The sequence below is a fragment of the Ptychodera flava genome, chromosome 6 (genome assembly GCF_041260155.1).
Source record: "Ptychodera flava strain L36383 chromosome 6, AS_Pfla_20210202, whole genome shotgun sequence".
Classification (NCBI taxonomy): domain Eukaryota; kingdom Metazoa; phylum Hemichordata; class Enteropneusta; family Ptychoderidae; genus Ptychodera; species Ptychodera flava.
In genome coordinates this window covers 21,398,855-21,416,143 of record NC_091933.1, presented here as the reverse complement: position 1 = coordinate 21,416,143, position 17,289 = coordinate 21,398,855, and the positions used below count along the sequence as shown (strand labels likewise).

The window sequence follows — 17,289 nt, the reverse complement described above, 5'->3', positions numbered from 1 at the left end:
ACAGATTCCTTTCACTGATCACCATATTCGAGGGGGGGGGGGTCCTGTTTTAATGTATTTTCTGTAAAATTTTATGTTTACCATTCTTAACAAGAGATCTGTCACACAGTGCCGCTTTTCCAACTCCAAGTACTGACAAAGGCGAAGGATTTGGAATCTGCGAAGATTGTGTTCATCATTTCAAATTATTATGAAACTTACAACGTATCACTTTTGTCGATCAAGCTTTCAAACACCGCAATCGTCACTCTATCAGAATATTCATCATTGCAGTATAATTAACACTGTTGATACCGCTATTATCCAACATCACAACCACCGCTACGAATGTCATAAAAACCACAACAACAACAACAACATCATCATCATTATCATTATCATCACCATTATCATCACCACCACCACTATCACCATGATCATTCGAGTCGCCATCAAAATCATCACGGTTGTCATCATAATCTTCCCCTTTGTAACTTTTTGACGTGTCTATGTTTCAATCTTGGCGAAAATAACAAAGTCTAAACTCTGTAGGCTTTGGTCAAATTCTTCTGTCGATAGCGACAAAGTAGCCTATGAACACTTTGTCTAACACATCGACGTTTTAGGAGTATTAAATGGTAGACTATTTAAAATCTGGCATAAAATTACGTAATATCAGTAAAATAACATATTTCTTTTTTGTATCGAACACTCAATACCAACAATAAGGTCCAAGCAGTAAATTGCATTTTTTCTCTTAAATCTTGTGCATATTTTTTTTCAAAAAATATGATCTTTGTTGAATGAAGCCTATTCCAGATGAGATTAAACAATATGCGAATTGTTTAAACAGATTTGAATTTCAATGGAAAACCCAAGGTTTGCAAGGTATGTAAATTCACACATTGAACAATGATGTATCACGCCAAGGAATATGAAATAGTAATCACAGGTATAGTTGTGTTTGATTCATCCCCTATAGTGACAGAAAACCCTAAATGTATCTGACACACTTGTTGCCATTATGCCAGTTATCAACAGCTAAAATAGTACATGCCTACAACCATACACACATTTGTTTTGCTAATACCTGTTACTATATACAGACCTTTCAAACTATAGCAATTAAACTCTGACCTTTCAACTGTGCAACAGCCGGTGTAGAATCCGACGACAACAAAAAATCCGCTGCAGCTCCACCAACTGGTGAATAATTACAAGTACTGTGATTCCATCGTAATAATACGCTGATCATGTTGTTTACGGCGCACACGTCCCCAACTTAGCCTAGCAACTGAATAAAAATGAATTCACATTTTATTGAGGCGATATCATTAAAAAGACTGCATTCCAATAACATTTGTGTAATTTGTTCGTGGATACATTACAGCGCATGGTGCGTGTGTGTTCCTGTCGAAGGATAATTGCAATAATGCAAAAAAAAACAAACAAACAAACAAATTGGTTGAGTCTGTCGACTAGAGCTTAAAGTAATTCATTGTTGAGTGGAATGTTCAATCTATTAAATTGTTAAAAAACGAAATTTGAATTTGCCCTTCTAGACTCATAGAAGGTAATGGCTTTACTTTGTAATCGCGCAAAAAAACAAGCAAACACGCTGCACATCCAAATCAGGGTCCACGCCATCCTGAACATCGCCTTCAATTTTCGGCAACATTTTACCGCTGCCATTATTTACTTCGGACTACAGAGATCCCTGGCATTTTTTACATGAGTCCCTTTGTGATCGGTTATGCACACGCTGAAGGGGGATAATTGTCCACGTAAGTGAAACAGCTTGTGTCGTCTCAAATCAGTTGAGCTGAATAAATTTTAGATCCGCTGCATACATTTTCCCCCGTTAGCGACAATGATGGGCCAGTTACAGCGGACGTGGATAGCAATGTCAACGTCAACGTCGACAGCAGTGAGCCCGAAGTATGCGATCATCTTGGTGCTCGTCTTCGCTTCCGTGACAGTGTACTTCGCCTACTACCACTACAAATACACGCCGTCGAGCAAGTCGTTCGCGGACACGTCGGCGACACAGCCGATGGCTGGCGCCGAGGATGGGGATACGGATGAGAATGAGGAAGGTGAGATGGAGGTGCTATCGGCTAGCGGGACTCTTAGCGATTTGATAGTTGAGGAAGTGCCCCGTGAACTGCAACACAACAAGGATATCTCTAGCATCGTTCACCGGTCTCACGAAGTCGAGATAGACAGCGAGATCAAGATAGAAGGCGCTACGGGATCTCTGTTCTACAGGGAAGCCATCGAGGAGGGAGCCGATGGCCAGACTAAGGGGGATATTCTTCTCCTCCACGGGGCCGCATTCTCAGCGAAAACGTGGCTTGCTGTGGGAACACTACAGCAGCTTGCCAAACTCCGATACAGAGTGTATGCTATCGATCTGCCCGGTAAATTTTACATTTTTTCATAATTTTTATACATTTCACGTTGTTGTTTGCAATTGCCTTATTCTAAATATCACTATTTTAGCCTACACTTATGCTAACCGATTATTTTAGGTTTAATTATACGATTTACAAGGGCACAGATTGCAAATTCAGTGGCAAATTAACTATAATACTTATGATTTGTTACATTAAAGGATCATAAAAAAACAACTGTTTGATGACGTCCTTCTTTCATAAAGGTGTAAAGTCGTCGTCGTCGTCGTTGTTGTTGTTGTTGTTGTTGTTAACGTTGCTGTTGTTGTTTTGATTTTTTGGTTGAAAGAGAATGTAAAATTTTAAAATCGATCACTAACTCGCATAATGTGGATCATAATTAACATGATTAGAAACACTCGTAACTCCACCGCTCGCCGTTTACAATGACAGCTGTTCACTATTAGCATATATTTCTGTTAAATACCAGCGGCAATAATTATGTCATTGTTTATTCTGTGTGTAAGCAGGCTGAATATTAGGTTTATCCAATACTTTTTCAGAACTAAGTGACCGATAAAGTGACCTCTCTAATGATACAAATTAACACAAACATTGTTCAAAGATAGCTACTTTCCGTCAGTTTACGATAGTGTTTTAAAATCAAGATTTATATAGGTCAGATCGTATTTTGAACAGGTGAAAATATTGTCTTCTAGTCGAAATTAAGGGGACAAGTCTACCTACGTGTGTATTGCACTCCTGATGTTAGCGTTGCGAGATGACCCAAACAAACATAGGCCTCACTGCATGGTTAAGGACAACTAAGGGCGAAATTAACTCTCCTCAATCAGCCATTATCCGTCATCATCGAAATAAGTATATTCTTTATAATCTAATCAAATTGCAGTGTTTTTTTGAAATCTAAATCTTTTCATTTGTACTTTTATTTATATGGTAAACCAAATGTCTACCGTTTCTACTTATTCAAATATTTGATTATCATTTTGTTTGAACACCCCCCCCCCCCAAAAAAAAGGACCACGCCGGCACATGCCACATACATCATTATGACCTAATAGTGTTCTCATTTACTTTTCATAATATTATTTCCAGGCTACGGCATGTCTCGGACTGTCACCTATTCAGGCGAACCATCCATGTTTATCGTGAGTGTCATAAAAGCTTTGGGTCTCGATCACCCCGTGCTGATCAGCCCGTCCATGAGCGGAGAATACGCCCTGCCCGTGGTCATCAAGCATCCGGAAGTGGTCAGAGGGTTCGTCGCTATCGCCCCTACCAGCACGGGAAAGTTCACCAAAGAAGAATACAGCAATTGTCAGGTATGCCAGAACCTTTTAAGAATAATTTGATTTTCAAGAACCGGGATCCAAAGCGCAATCGGATGTAACTTTTGATGCAGTTAGGTGGTTCTTAGGGGTATTTTTGTTGTGTTCGGTAGAATACACTTTCTTGTTCTATTCACATAATTTTATCGAAACGGCAAATGTCTGAAAATGTTTAACTTGTCACAGCGCCTTTGGTAATGACCAATGAAATTGTTGACAACTTAATTTAAGTATGGACTAAAATTCATTTGCAAAAAACATTGCATTTTGTAAACAATGTGTCGCGTTGGAAAAACTAACAATTTGCATGCTACCATACTTTCAGGACACGGACTAAAACATGTTTTAGAGACCAAGCAAATGTACAAATTCACAATATGATGACGACACGAATCGTATTGTTCCTCAATAGTGAAAACATTCATCGACCCAGCGTAGAAATGCAACAATCCCAGTGATGATAGACACGTATAAAACGAATGTCCTCGGCTGTTAAAGTGGGTCGCAGTCGTTCCATTTGCTTACATGGCATTTCGAACTATGAACTATGACGATAGGCCTCGAGGCCTTCTCGACCCAATTTGCATTTCAACCAAACCCATGCGGTAGATTAAGAAAATCACAGAGTAGCTGTGGTTTTACTTTAATTTTTACTTTAATTTTACTTTAATTTTAAAAGTTTCACCATGTTCTTGTGCCTACCGGGAGATATATCTACCATAGTGTGCTTCCTCTATCGTTTATTCTCAGAAGAAGTGTAAATCATAAATTGAATGCGCGTCTAAATTATATTTAGCGCCCAAGAAACCAACAACCATTCGACTGAAAAATTAATTTCCTTTCAATCCCAACTGGTCGTGCAATTGTGAGTGCATCAAACAGTGCTTTCTGATTCTGGCATGCAGTAGTTTAACTTTCAATGACCTAACTGCGATAAATTTCCACGTTGGCACCTGAGATGCTGTAATTCTATGTATAAGAACAACTGTCAGCAGTTCACAAAACTAAATGAGGAATCGTATTTCACATTACAGGTGCCCACACTGGTGGTCTACGGGGAACTTGACAAGGGGCTAGGCTTAGAGTCGCTGGAAAACTTACAACACTTACCAAATAGGTTCATAGAACAACTGGAACGTGCCAACCACCCTGCTTACTTGGACCAACCACAACGCTGGCATGAACTATTGTACAGTTTCCTAAGAAAGATAGATGGGTAGTTACAGGGCTCTATTTTTCACCTCTTGGGGGCGCACCTCTCCTTGCAGTGTTTTATATCACAGCATGCATGTGTATGGACGTTCATTACTGTGCAGATTGTTTTGTTAGGTGTTCTGAATCGCTTTTATTTCGTGATAAGGGAAATAGTTGACTTGACATTAACCGTTGCAGTATTTCTGGATTAATAATTGCATCTCATTCTTACGCACTATTACGCACTACATGAATCTCTCCGCACCGGTTCGCTATAATTTGTACACCTTGACTATAACTTCACATTCACTGATTTAATTTGCACATATTTGCGGTTGACATGCGGATGATTTGAATCGGATTAGTAAGAAAACGAATAAAACAAAGTAAAAAGTTATTTAAAGTTTAGGTACAAACAATGCAGACTCTGTGTGTTTCTTCTCACTATCTCTCTGTTTTCGTCATTTCTCCCGGACTGACTTCCTGCTCTGTTGCCAGTGATGGATGTCTACTTCACTCACCGGTACCGGCATCAAGACGTTGTAATTTTAAAAAAGCGCTAAAGTTAAATCACAATACCCTTCCGCTTTTAATTTCTTGTTATTGTTTGCTTGCATTTTCACAGTCTTAAGTCTTCTCACGTGGCAATTACGCATTGTCTTCTACTAATCTTGTCATGACTGTCAAGAGAAACATACATAGAATGATCATTGAAATACATGTGTGTGAAAATGCTAAGACGCAGTCACGACCACAAGCCCCTATCTCTCTTCCTATCATTCAAAACCCTATCTGTCTATCTATCTATCTATCTATCTATCTATCTATCTATCTATCTATCTATCTATCTATCTATCTATCTATCTATCTATCTATCTATCTATCTATCTATCTATCTATCTATCTATCTATCTATCTATCTATCTATCTCTGTCTCTGTCTGTCCGCCTGTCCATCCATCCATGCACCAACGCATCCATCTAAAACCCACTCACCCATACCCATCCATTCACCTTTCCAGTTGTCCGTTTGTCCTTAATCCGCCTGTCTTTCTGTCTACCGTTTGTGCTGGCAAACAACGCGAAGGAGCATAGAAAATATATTTCAAGACAGCTCGAATTTCCCCTTCTTCGCATCCTGCAAACATTTAAGTAAGACACAAGTTTTGATGATTGACACATCATCGCAAATTAGCGCCAGGTTAAATGCTAAGAAGGTGCATCATAATCGAAGGCATAACAAGCTTTAAGAATGTTTAAGACAATACTCCTTGGATGAGTAACTGAGTACAATGCTTTCTGACACAGCGTATACCTGCAACGTTGTCTCAAGATCAGACCTCTTGCAGTGGGACGAGACTATAAATGCCTGCTCAGAGGTAAAACTGAAATAACTGTACGATACCTTCACTCAATTACCGAAATGACATTCTGTCTGTGACAATAGATGCGACATGTATGTGTACTATATAAGCTCTAATGGAAGATCTGTTATAGTAGGCAACTTGTGCGTGAATAAGTACTCGGCAAACACTGTGTTCTGATTGACAGCCTATAGTTGAAGAGCGAAACAATGGGTAAGTAGGTGAGCAAGTGATGAGCCTCGGGAACAAATTTTTTTAACGAAACTTTAACACCACTTTTTGATCAACACTTGTCGGGGTTCGATTTGAATCTTATGGAAGAAAAGCAATTTTCACCTGATTATTTATTTTTTCCCATGAAGGTAACGCAGAGATGGCAGTCATTTTGAATTTCAGGTTTCAGGAAATATTGGGAGATTTGTTTCTGTTCAACAAAATATTGCACGGCGACCCGTGAGTTTTGTTCTTGATTTTGAAAGGGATTAGCTTGAAGTTTTCTTATAGACAGTTCGAGCGAAAGTTTAAGTTCTTCAATGTCAAGCAAGGCGCGCACTTAACTTCATCAAAAAAAAAAGACAAGAAAAAAATTTACACTCTGTGTTAGATGAAACTTTTATAAGACTTCGGTAAATAAGTCAGTTTACAACTACCAAGAAATGAGAACACATATGATATGGTGATGGCGGCGGAATACAATGGCTTGAGGCTGTGGTTGTATACGTAGGAATACGATGCTGATGATGATGATGATGATGATGGTGGTGGTGGTGATAATGATGATGTTGATGATGATGATGATGGTGATGACGATGATGATGATGATGATGAGGATAAGATGAAATTGACGAAGAGAATGACGACAACGTCGATGTGTTTCAATACACTACCGGTAGTATGCGACTAGCAAGTACATCAGCACAGACACGCTGTACGTTCTACTGTGCAATCGTATGACCTTGCCGATGCCTGCTATATATTTTAATCTGTTCGCTCACTCATAAATTCACACAAACTTCAATCGATAACAGTATCTTCGGATTTAACTCATCAATCATAAATTAGCGAAATTTGATGGTATAGCACAGTTCGAAACTGAGTGAAGGAACGACAAGTGTTTACCTCGGCGCGAAAATCACGCCCTCTTGAGTCGGTATTAACCGCCATTTAATGCATTAAAACAGTGTAATATTGTGTAATAATGAGCACAAAGCACCGATCTGGTCACTAGTGTGATACACGTCCTCGGATACGTCACGTGGAACCGCAGTGTGGCTAGGCTGTGGAGACTCCACTGTAGCGTAAACTACCAAGGTACGGGATTAATCAGTGCCCAGCAAATGATCCTTCATGGCAACGGAAAGAAAATAGCCAGGACGGGACCAACCCATCGAAGTAGAACGAAAAATCACAGGACAACTGAAAAGGTATTCCATCTTTTGTTACAACATGATAAAAACGTACTCAGAGTCTATGAGTTTTTTAATCGTATAATTTATGGCAGCGTATATTTTCTGCTAATCTCACATGAGTTCAATTTGATGAGGGGAAAAAATTATGACAGTGAAAATTTCTAGGTTTTCGAAAATATGATCAAACGTGAAAGAATGGTATTTAGCTACAAGAATATGGGTTTTTTTTTAAATTTCTGTTTATCAATTAATTTCCGCTCACAAGGTTAAGTAGCAAGTTCGACATCGGTCATAAACTGGAAAATAAATTTTCATGCAGATGGTTGCAGGTGTAATCCACGTCCGATAGGTTTTTATAAGAATACTATTGTAAGTGATTTTTGCCGAGAAGTATCCGGAAAGAAAGAATAATTAGGAAAAGATGAACTATAATGCCACATTGACAATGCGAAAAAAAATAGATACAGTGTACGTCATCATTCATTCGCCGGTGCCGTTCTCCGTTTGACCTTTGACCTTAACGAACAAGCTGTGCGCATTAATCCCGCTGAGCATAGTTTGCTTAGCTATTCATCCCTATACGTGTACGTGCGCATAAGTCCAAGAATCCAATCGTAAATTAATAGATAATGGATAAAGAAGGGGCTCTTTCCAGCCCAACAATACACCTGTGCTTGGTCACACACAAAGAAAGATCAGTTCATATTGTCGGCATCTCAAATTAGCTTTCCGAATGGTTGAAGAAGACAATTATTATACAAGGAATCAAACACTCAACTGTTTATTTTAACATTTGTTTATGTTAACGACATATGTAGAAAAGACGATACGTATGAGACAGTTTATGTCTGTTATTTCAAGTGATTTCTTGATGTAAATTTTCCTAGAGATTTTTAAAATACACTTTGTCTATGCCAGACGTGAATTATTTATTGCGTAGACAAAAAAGTACTTTACATAACTCGCCAGTAAAATATCTTTAATTTCTTCCCCGGAATGTCCGCAGTCAATTCAATTCACCATTATTTACGTTTACGATAATTATAACTCATGCAAGGGCCTCTAAAAGCTTTTGAAATATGAAATCGCAGGTAGTTTTCTATCGAATGTAATTAAAACACCCAGCCGGGCAGTAAATGGTTTGAAAAAATATAAGCATGATTCCTGGACGGTGGAAAGAATGACCCAGCTGCAGCATCACAGGGTTTATTCAAACGTGTCACGTGGTCTGATAGAAACCTTGTGTTCAGATCGTAAAACAATACATCGTAGAATCGTAAAATTGTCAGGTGTAAACTAGGCTAAGGAAAAACACTGTATCGGCCTATTAGTACCGATTTTTAAAATATTCATAACATTTCTTCAATCCAGTAAGAAACTCTGATATATGTCATGTGACCACCTTAAAATGCATTGAATCACTGCTTACATTAAAACATGATGTAATCTACTGATTTTTGCCATGTCGACCATTATACATGTATAGATCCGTAGATTGTATGTATCAAGGAACAGTAAACGTCGATACGAACAACAGTCGCTTGATCCTGAATGAAAGTCGGCTGTAGTGACCACTTACCAATTATGATCTTTATGGTAGGAAATCCGCACTAGGAAAGGCACTATTTGCGTCGATGAATAACTTAGACGTGTCTGTATTATCCTGCTTGCAAACCATTCCTCGATACTTGTATTTGGTTATATCAATCGAATGCAGCATTTCCACGGCGTGCATGTGCATATATCTGATGTCACTGCCAAGAACGGTCGTCAATAACAACGATACATGCGTATTTGTAACAAACTGACTTTCGAATAAATGCGAGTAAACCATACGGTTGTTCTTCGACAAGGTGGTAAAATCTGAGATTTCTCCCTTCTGAGTGAATTAGCTGTTAGAGATTGAGTTCAGCCGGCCTCGTGTTTTGTAACTTCTTTGACTGATTTTTCACTCTGAAAAAAAAGCATTTCTAGCTTCTTACTTGCACTCAGTCAGAATGGAATAACATCCTTTATACTGTACGTTTGGTTCATACAGTATGTCTTGCATCCTCGTTTAAGACATTTAAAAACAAACTTGTGGTATACCGGCATCTGCTTTTTTCAAAATGTGAATTTAAATTCCCCGACCGGCCGCCAAACGCTGATGTTACAACCACAAAAGCGATCAGACGAATTATCCGCGTATTTTCCCTTTTCAATCGTTATCGTCGCTTTTTAAAAACACATGTTTCAAGAGCATAGTGACATGCTAGTCACCGAAGTCACGTGACACACCCGCCATTTTTGCCATGTATGCACAGCCGACATGGCCTAACTTCGACAAAGCGGGACTTTATATTGACGGAATATAATAGTTTTTCAGGATAACTAACCCTGACTGCACAGCCATTTCGTACTTAAAGATAGTGGACTTGAGATGCTGGGAAAAGGTAAAAAATATTTCTTATTTCGTCGGTAATCAATCACTCTTAGTATTCATAATGGTTGGTCATAAAATGATAACCGCTAACGATGTTGTATTACCATGATACATGGTGGAGTTACAATGTTCAAATTCATTTGTTATATCGGAGAAAATTTCTATTTTTTACAGAAGACGACCATAATATCTGCGTCACGTGATTCAAGTACTCAAACATGGGCTAAAGGACAATGTCATGAAATTCTATTTGAGCCGATATTTGTACAACGGCTAACCCCAAATCAAACATGAACTTTTTGACTATTGCACAGCTGCAAGTGATCTTCTGGATGGTTTTAAAAAAACTCAAACCAACACCGTTTTAGAAAGCAACCGTAATTTTATCGTTTGAGCACAACGAATCATTGTGCTTTACTTAATGAGAAAATATGAAAGGAATGATGAGTATAGTGTTTTTTCAACACATCTAAATGTCGCTTGACACTGGTTATCCATATTGGTAGAGAAGTCATGACCGAAAAATTCGCCCTAGTGATCGGACAAAACGTAAAAGCACATAAGTTGCATATCACTTGATGACCTGCATTTATGATGTACAGTGTAAAACACTTTCTAATCTTTCTCTGACGTTTCATTTAAATATTACATATGATCATGTTTTTAAATTTTATTTCAGACTCTCTGTGTCGTTTTGTCTCTTTTGTTCCTGCCTTTTTGATTTTTTGTTAGACAAAAAAATGTCTGTTTCTTGTAGTATGCCTCCGGGAGACGATCTTCCCGTGAAATATTTATTATTTGTGGACTATGGTCCAAAGGTCAGGGCAATATTTGACAAATTCACAATTATATTCGAAAAATACGAAAAAATATTCAGGTCAGCAGATGTAAAAGTGATACGTTTGTCTGTTTCTTTGGTTTCACAACATGGTGTCCAATCTTTATCATGCGACCATGCCCCACAAAAAGAGTTTCTTCTTTGTTGGCCAAAATATGCCCGAATGGATTCACAAAAAGTAATTTAATCGTTTGGACAATATTTTGGCTATATTAGACATTTATACAAATTAACCCGGGCATCATTTATTGTGGCAGTGGCTACAGCGTGGAAGTCCATGCGCGCATGTCTGAGGCGCGCCATCGTGATACGTCACAATACACTCTGTGCACAGATGCTTTCAACGGTGTCGAGGCCGAATACAATAATATCATGGGGAACAGCTTGCGGATATTTAAAGACTGAAAATGTTCAAATCTGTGACGTAGTGGGGGTCGAAGGTATCACAAACCCTGATTTATTGTTGTTGAATATGCAGTACTTCAAAGCTTCTTTGAAAAACAGCATTTTACGGAAATAGACATGCTTTTTATCTTGAATTCGTTTTTCCAACAATAATTTTGCGCACTGTACACAGTTTATGATGTTTGCAAGGCAGATTCTCTGCATTTCAACATATTTTAGGAGACAAGGAAAAATTAACTCACTTTCTAATACAAAATTGATGAATATTTTATCAAAAATTACGATTTAATGTCCCTCTAGACAACAAAGGTACCACAATTTTTGCCATCTTCTCGACAAAAATAAATTTTCATTCCTCAAATTGAGTATACTCCTGAGCTGAAAAGTGAAAAGTGAGGGATAGAGGCTTTTTTGTCCCACGTGTCAAAATATGAAAATTAGTAGCCAAAGCACGTGATTCAGTCGAGTTATATGCGCAGTAGTGCTCACCGTAATGTTCATTTTCAGACAATGTGTGAAAATTAATACAATTATTTTTTGTATCGGAAAGAAAATGTTTTACAAAAACACCGACTTTAGCCCTGCTCGACGTTACAACGCTGAAATGTTTGGTTCGGCCTGGCCGAAGTTGACCCGAATGATCAGTTGGAGCTAGATTCGGGGAAAGTGGGGATGGATTAGATTGAACATAGCCGACTCATGTACATATACGAAGAAATCAAATATTCGTTTTATGAGACAGTTCCGTCAAATTAAGTTGTGCTAACTAATGTTCCACTTTCCCTGTTCAAATTGTAATCACTCCCATTTCTACCTGTCCGCATCGCCTTTTAGTGCACTTAGTCTATTAATCCATCTCTTTCTCATCAAATGCAATTGAAAACACGGAACGAGAACGTTAATTCTCGAGGACCTCGGGAAAATAATAAATAAATACTATGACACCATGAAAAAAAAGAGAATCTGCCAACCTAAATGTGTGTCAGTTGGAGGGTACTGTAATCTTTTAGACAAGATAAATATTGTATCAATGTTTATATAAAATATTGTATCCATGGCAATATGAGAAATCTCTGTGCCCATTGCAGTGTATAAAAATCTGCCCTGAGCAATTGGATAAACACTGTCACCGTTATAACGAATAAAACATGTCCAGGGCACTATGTAGACTTCGTGTCCAGGGCATGGTAACCATGGCAATAGATACTCAATTAAAACATCCCAGTAAATCTAGGAAAATAACAGACACAGACCAATGGCACGCTTCCACGACGTAATTTGATGACATCATCGTTTGTATCGTTACTAGGCTTTCGATAATTTGAGACAAATTGAGTGTCGGGGCACGGGAAAGATAGTTATGAAGGTGAGGACGTCTTTAGTTGTTCAACGTCACATGCGTAGATTCATAGGCAGAAGGGGGGCGACGTCTCCCCTCCATCGTCTACGTCAAAATGATCCGAATGTCTTTGTCAAAACATTTTGCAGACATTATGAATCATTTCTATGCTAGTTGTTTGATGTTGTCGTTTTCTGCCTTCTTCTTTCAGGGCTTATTCACCTAAAAATGCAACCTGTGCGGATCAACTATAGAGCCGTCGGCGTTTTGGGAACTTTGATTTTTACATTCACATTCCTGTTTTTCAAGCTCATTTTCTCGCACAGTTCGTACAGCTATGAGGTGGGCATGTACCTTTCAAACTCCAGTTCGGGTGCATTTGAACAATCTGAATCAAATTTCACAAAGACAGAGCCCCCTCGAGATTGGAAAGAGCGAGACATTGAGGAGATTCCTCAAGAACTGAAAGTCGGGAACGACTACTCGACGATAGGAATTCGCGAGGCGACGATGTCGCTAGAGGGCGCCAGTGGACCCGTGTATTTCCGCGAAGCCCTGGACGAGAGCAGGGCGGACAGCATCGAGGGAAGTGTGGTGTTACTACACGGAGCGCTGTACTCATCGCACACGTGGCTTGAATTGGGAACTCTACATCAACTTGCGAAGTTGGGATACAGAGCCTTAGCCATTGATTTACCAGGTAAACTTGTTATACGCTGAAATCAAATCTACTGAACAACACAGGGCGACAGAATAGAGCAGACGCAGTCATATTAAAAAGTCATCAACAATGAAGATGTTCGAAGTGAAGAACTCTTCTACAGAAAGGATATTTTTTTTAAAGGATGATATTTTCAACTTTTTTCAGATATCTTATCGAGTGCTAAATTATAGTTTATTTACAAGAAATTAAGAAGTTTCCATCTTGTCAGTTGGTTATGTGAGACAGACTGCTCCAGTTTGGCGCATACATCGCATCGCTCACCGACATCCAAAATGTTGTATATTGACTTCCGATAAGTTTAGTCTAGTAATCACTCTACACTAAATTTTGTTTTGCTGGTCACCACTTACAGTGAACGGTTCAGGCGACCGATAAATCTTAACCCTTTGAGCGCCAAAGTCAATATTTGCCCTCAAAATAAAATTTAAAGTCAATTTTTTTCAGATTTTGCCAAAATTTTGAAAAAGAATTGAAGCATATGAAATGCGATGTCCTTTTGGTCAAAAATTATTTACAAATTACCAAAAAAATCATAAAAATTGGTAAAATGTTGCACTAATTTTTTGGGGGGAAAAATACATCACTCAAAGGGTTAATATTGCGCACAAATTCTTGTGAAAATCCTTTTCCTTAGTGGATTTCTCCCACGATTGAACAATTGAAGGCGCTTTTAGCCAATAATTTGATGCTTCTCTGTCTAGTAACTATCAAATCGACATCTCTGCTCTCTCCCAACAAGGCTTTGTGAATTCAAAAGACGTACAACTGCTGGGCGACGCAGGAGGAATGGTCGCAAGTTTTATCGAAAAATTGAGTCTCGGCCAGCCGGTCATCGTCAGCCCCTCCATGAGCGGGCAGTACTCCCTCCCATTTCTCTTCAAACACCCGGAGCTGGTGCGCGGATTTGTCCCTGTCGCTCCAGTGGGGACAGGCAACTATACGGCCGAACAGTATGCAGCCATTAACGTGAGTATACAGTAATCGCTAACATGATTTCCCATTGGTCTGCAAGGAATGAAAGACATATAAGAACGGAAAATATCTACAATATCGGAAATACACCGAGTTCTCCAGATCTGAACAAATCAGACACACTCCCATTCTGGCAGTGTTTTGTAGTGGATATAGACCAAGGTATACCGTGCATATTTGCCCAGAAATACATTCCACAATTTTCTGTAGGTCACTTTAAAAATTGAAACAATTGATCAATTCACTTCAATGAAATATCTTAAAAGTCTCCACTGAGGTCGTTGTTGTTAGTGGCAAAACTGTGAATAATAATTTAGACTGAATCAACCTGTACTAGGAATTTGCATTCCCTGAACACACATTGCTAAAATTTGCACCCCTGTCTAGAATTTGCACCGTTATTAAGCTGCTAGCCAACACCTCAACTTAGCAACATTATTATGCCGCCTAAACGCTAATGTGGTATACTATGCAGAGTTGACAAATCATGTCAGGTATTGATCTAGAACAGCTAGAATATCTGTTATTAGACGGAACAATTCGGTCGTGAATGGGTCTCCACCAACTCCGACCCTGTTTGGGTTAGAGTGTGCAGAGACCCATATATACCAGGTACCAGGTACCAGTACCTGGTACCTCTAAATATTACGTCCATTAAGTTAACCTGTTACATGCTTTATAAAATTATCCTCTTCCGGAATCCAGATGGGACAAAAGCGATGGTTTATATGGGCCTTGATGAGAGTTCCAAAACCGATGAACTGATTTACTACTCTTACCTTATACTCCGTTCCGTTTCTCTTCAGGTACCCACCATGATCGTGTACGGAGAACTGGACACGGACCTCGGAGCTACGTCTTACGAACATCTGCAGAACCTTCCAAATATACAGACACATAAAATACGCAATGCAAACCACGCGGCATACATGGATGCCACAGATAGATTCCATCAATTACTTTACAACTTCTTAGCTCATATACCAAAGTAAACACGCCATCCTTTCCCCCTTGTACTTCCATTTCCCTCTAAATATTACGCCCATCCACCCAATTCAAAACAACGGGAAAATACTGGCAAGCTTCGATACTGTGGCGGAATCTTCCCGGACAGACAACAAAATTTTCACAAAACTGAACTTTCCGCAAAAGTTAGAACTTTTTAAATGTAAATCAGTGTTTTCATTACAGTCTTTCTCGCAGCTTTTCATATTTTATCTAATCACAAATCGCAAAATCCATTTAAAATCGACTTCAAGAGGGCTGTCTTTAGACACACAATTAGCTCTCACTATGACCTGCGATGCCGTACGGAGGGCAAAGACGATCGAGGCGTTAAACGCCAAAACATTTTCTTAGTTAACATGTACCAGGTCTTCTAAAAGATTTTTTTTTTCAAAATGAAACTAAGAAAAATCTTCCCAGCCATCTTGAGTCAATCGAAGAAATCTACCAAACCCTTCAAAATGTCCACATCCAATAGTCACCCGAAAGTTTGCATTGTTCTTTGCAAGTTGTACTCATGTCTTTCCAGGGTATTTGTGTTTTCAAATTAGCCACCTTCAGGTAGATTCTGCAATCATTATATCGTCATTTTTTGAAAACATGAGAATGAATGGAATCAGAATAAACTTTTCTGTATCAGTGTGAATGATAAAAATAATATGATTACCCTCGAAATAACTCATTTTGTTGAAAACAAATACTCCTCTTACCGACACCACACACACACACACACACACACACACACACACACACACACACACAATACACACATACCTATCAATCTATCTATCTATCAATCATCAATCTATCTTTCTATCTATCTATCTGTTTATCTATCTATCTATCTATCTATCTATCTATCTACCTACCTACCTACCTATCTATCTAGCTATCTATCTACCTACCTATCTATCTATCTATCTATCTATCTATCTATCTATCTATCTATCTATCTATCTATCTATCTATCTATCTACCTATCTACCTATCTACCTATCTATCTACCTATCTATCTATCTACCTATCTACCTATCTATCTATCTATCTATCTATCTATCTATCTATCTATCTATCTATCTATCTATCTATCTATCTATCTATCTATCTATCTATCATTTTAGCTAGCAACTTGGTTTTAATAAATTCCGAATAAACCCTTAAGCCTCCTGAAGTCCTAAATTTTAAACCTCCAAAAATACTCAAATTCGATCAAGCTGCAAAACTCAATACGCCAAGGTGTTGTTTTAATCGACGTGTATCAGCGATTTTTACAATATTAACACAGCAGAGCTTGATGTGGTCTTGTTTACATCTTTAATCAGCTACACGTTATTTTATTTCAGACACGAAAAGCTCTGAAACCAACAATCATTGCTATTCTGCACTCTATTTTCCAGTGTCCAAAATTTCAAGTTCAGGTAAATATATCGAAAAAGATTGGTAATTCAGCCCACAGCATAGACTACAGTGTAGTTGTAAAGTCGCCCTTTTGACCTACATACATACATGACATTGCAAAGTGTGATGATTTGTTTATGTTTCTCTGTCTGACGTGAGTGGCCCTGGTGTGTTGTGTAACTTTTGACCTAAAGGGTCTTTGGCCAGGAATTACTAATTGCATGAGGATGAATCTGCGTTGAATATTCAGTTTTTTATAAACTTGCAGTTAGTAGCAACCTGTGACTTACATGTGTTCAGACGTTTATTGTTGTGTTGACGACAGCAAGATCAAGACACTGGTTTCGCCATAGCAAGTTAGCAGAATGTAGTTAGCTTGTATGGTTCAAAATTTAACGCACGAAATAGCTCTCTGCATATCATTGACTGGAGTTCCAGGAAGCAACACAATACATAAATCTTTATGACCACCAAGTATTAAATCTGTAGATTTCGCTCC

General features: G+C 38.6%; 2 protein-coding genes across 3 annotated transcripts; both read left to right on the top strand.

Annotated features, from left to right (window-relative positions):
- The first annotated feature begins 1,701 nt into the window (after positions 1-1,701).
- LOC139135139 (putative protein-lysine deacylase ABHD14B) lies at positions 1,702-5,334 on the top strand. The gene is made up of 3 exons (XM_070702392.1): positions 1,702-2,399; positions 3,489-3,715; positions 4,756-5,334. The coding sequence occupies exons 1-3, from the start codon at positions 1,850-1,852 to the stop codon at positions 4,939-4,941; spliced, it is 963 nt and encodes a 320-aa protein (XP_070558493.1). The 5' UTR covers positions 1,702-1,849; the 3' UTR covers positions 4,942-5,334.
- A 2,118-nt stretch (positions 5,335-7,452) lies between these two features.
- On the top strand, positions 7,453-16,050 carry LOC139135138 (putative protein-lysine deacylase ABHD14B). 2 transcript variants are annotated; one of them, XM_070702391.1, is made up of 4 exons: positions 7,453-7,702; positions 12,903-13,391; positions 14,155-14,381; positions 15,194-16,050. In XM_070702391.1, the coding sequence occupies exons 2-4, from the start codon at positions 12,920-12,922 to the stop codon at positions 15,377-15,379; spliced, it is 885 nt and encodes a 294-aa protein (XP_070558492.1). In that variant the 5' UTR covers positions 7,453-7,702; positions 12,903-12,919; the 3' UTR covers positions 15,380-16,050. The 2 variants fall into 2 exon arrangements, with proteins under 2 accessions (XP_070558492.1, XP_070558491.1); XM_070702390.1 differs by lacking the exon at positions 7,453-7,702 and adding an exon at positions 9,936-10,119.
- Positions 16,051-17,289: the final 1,239 nt, after the last annotated feature.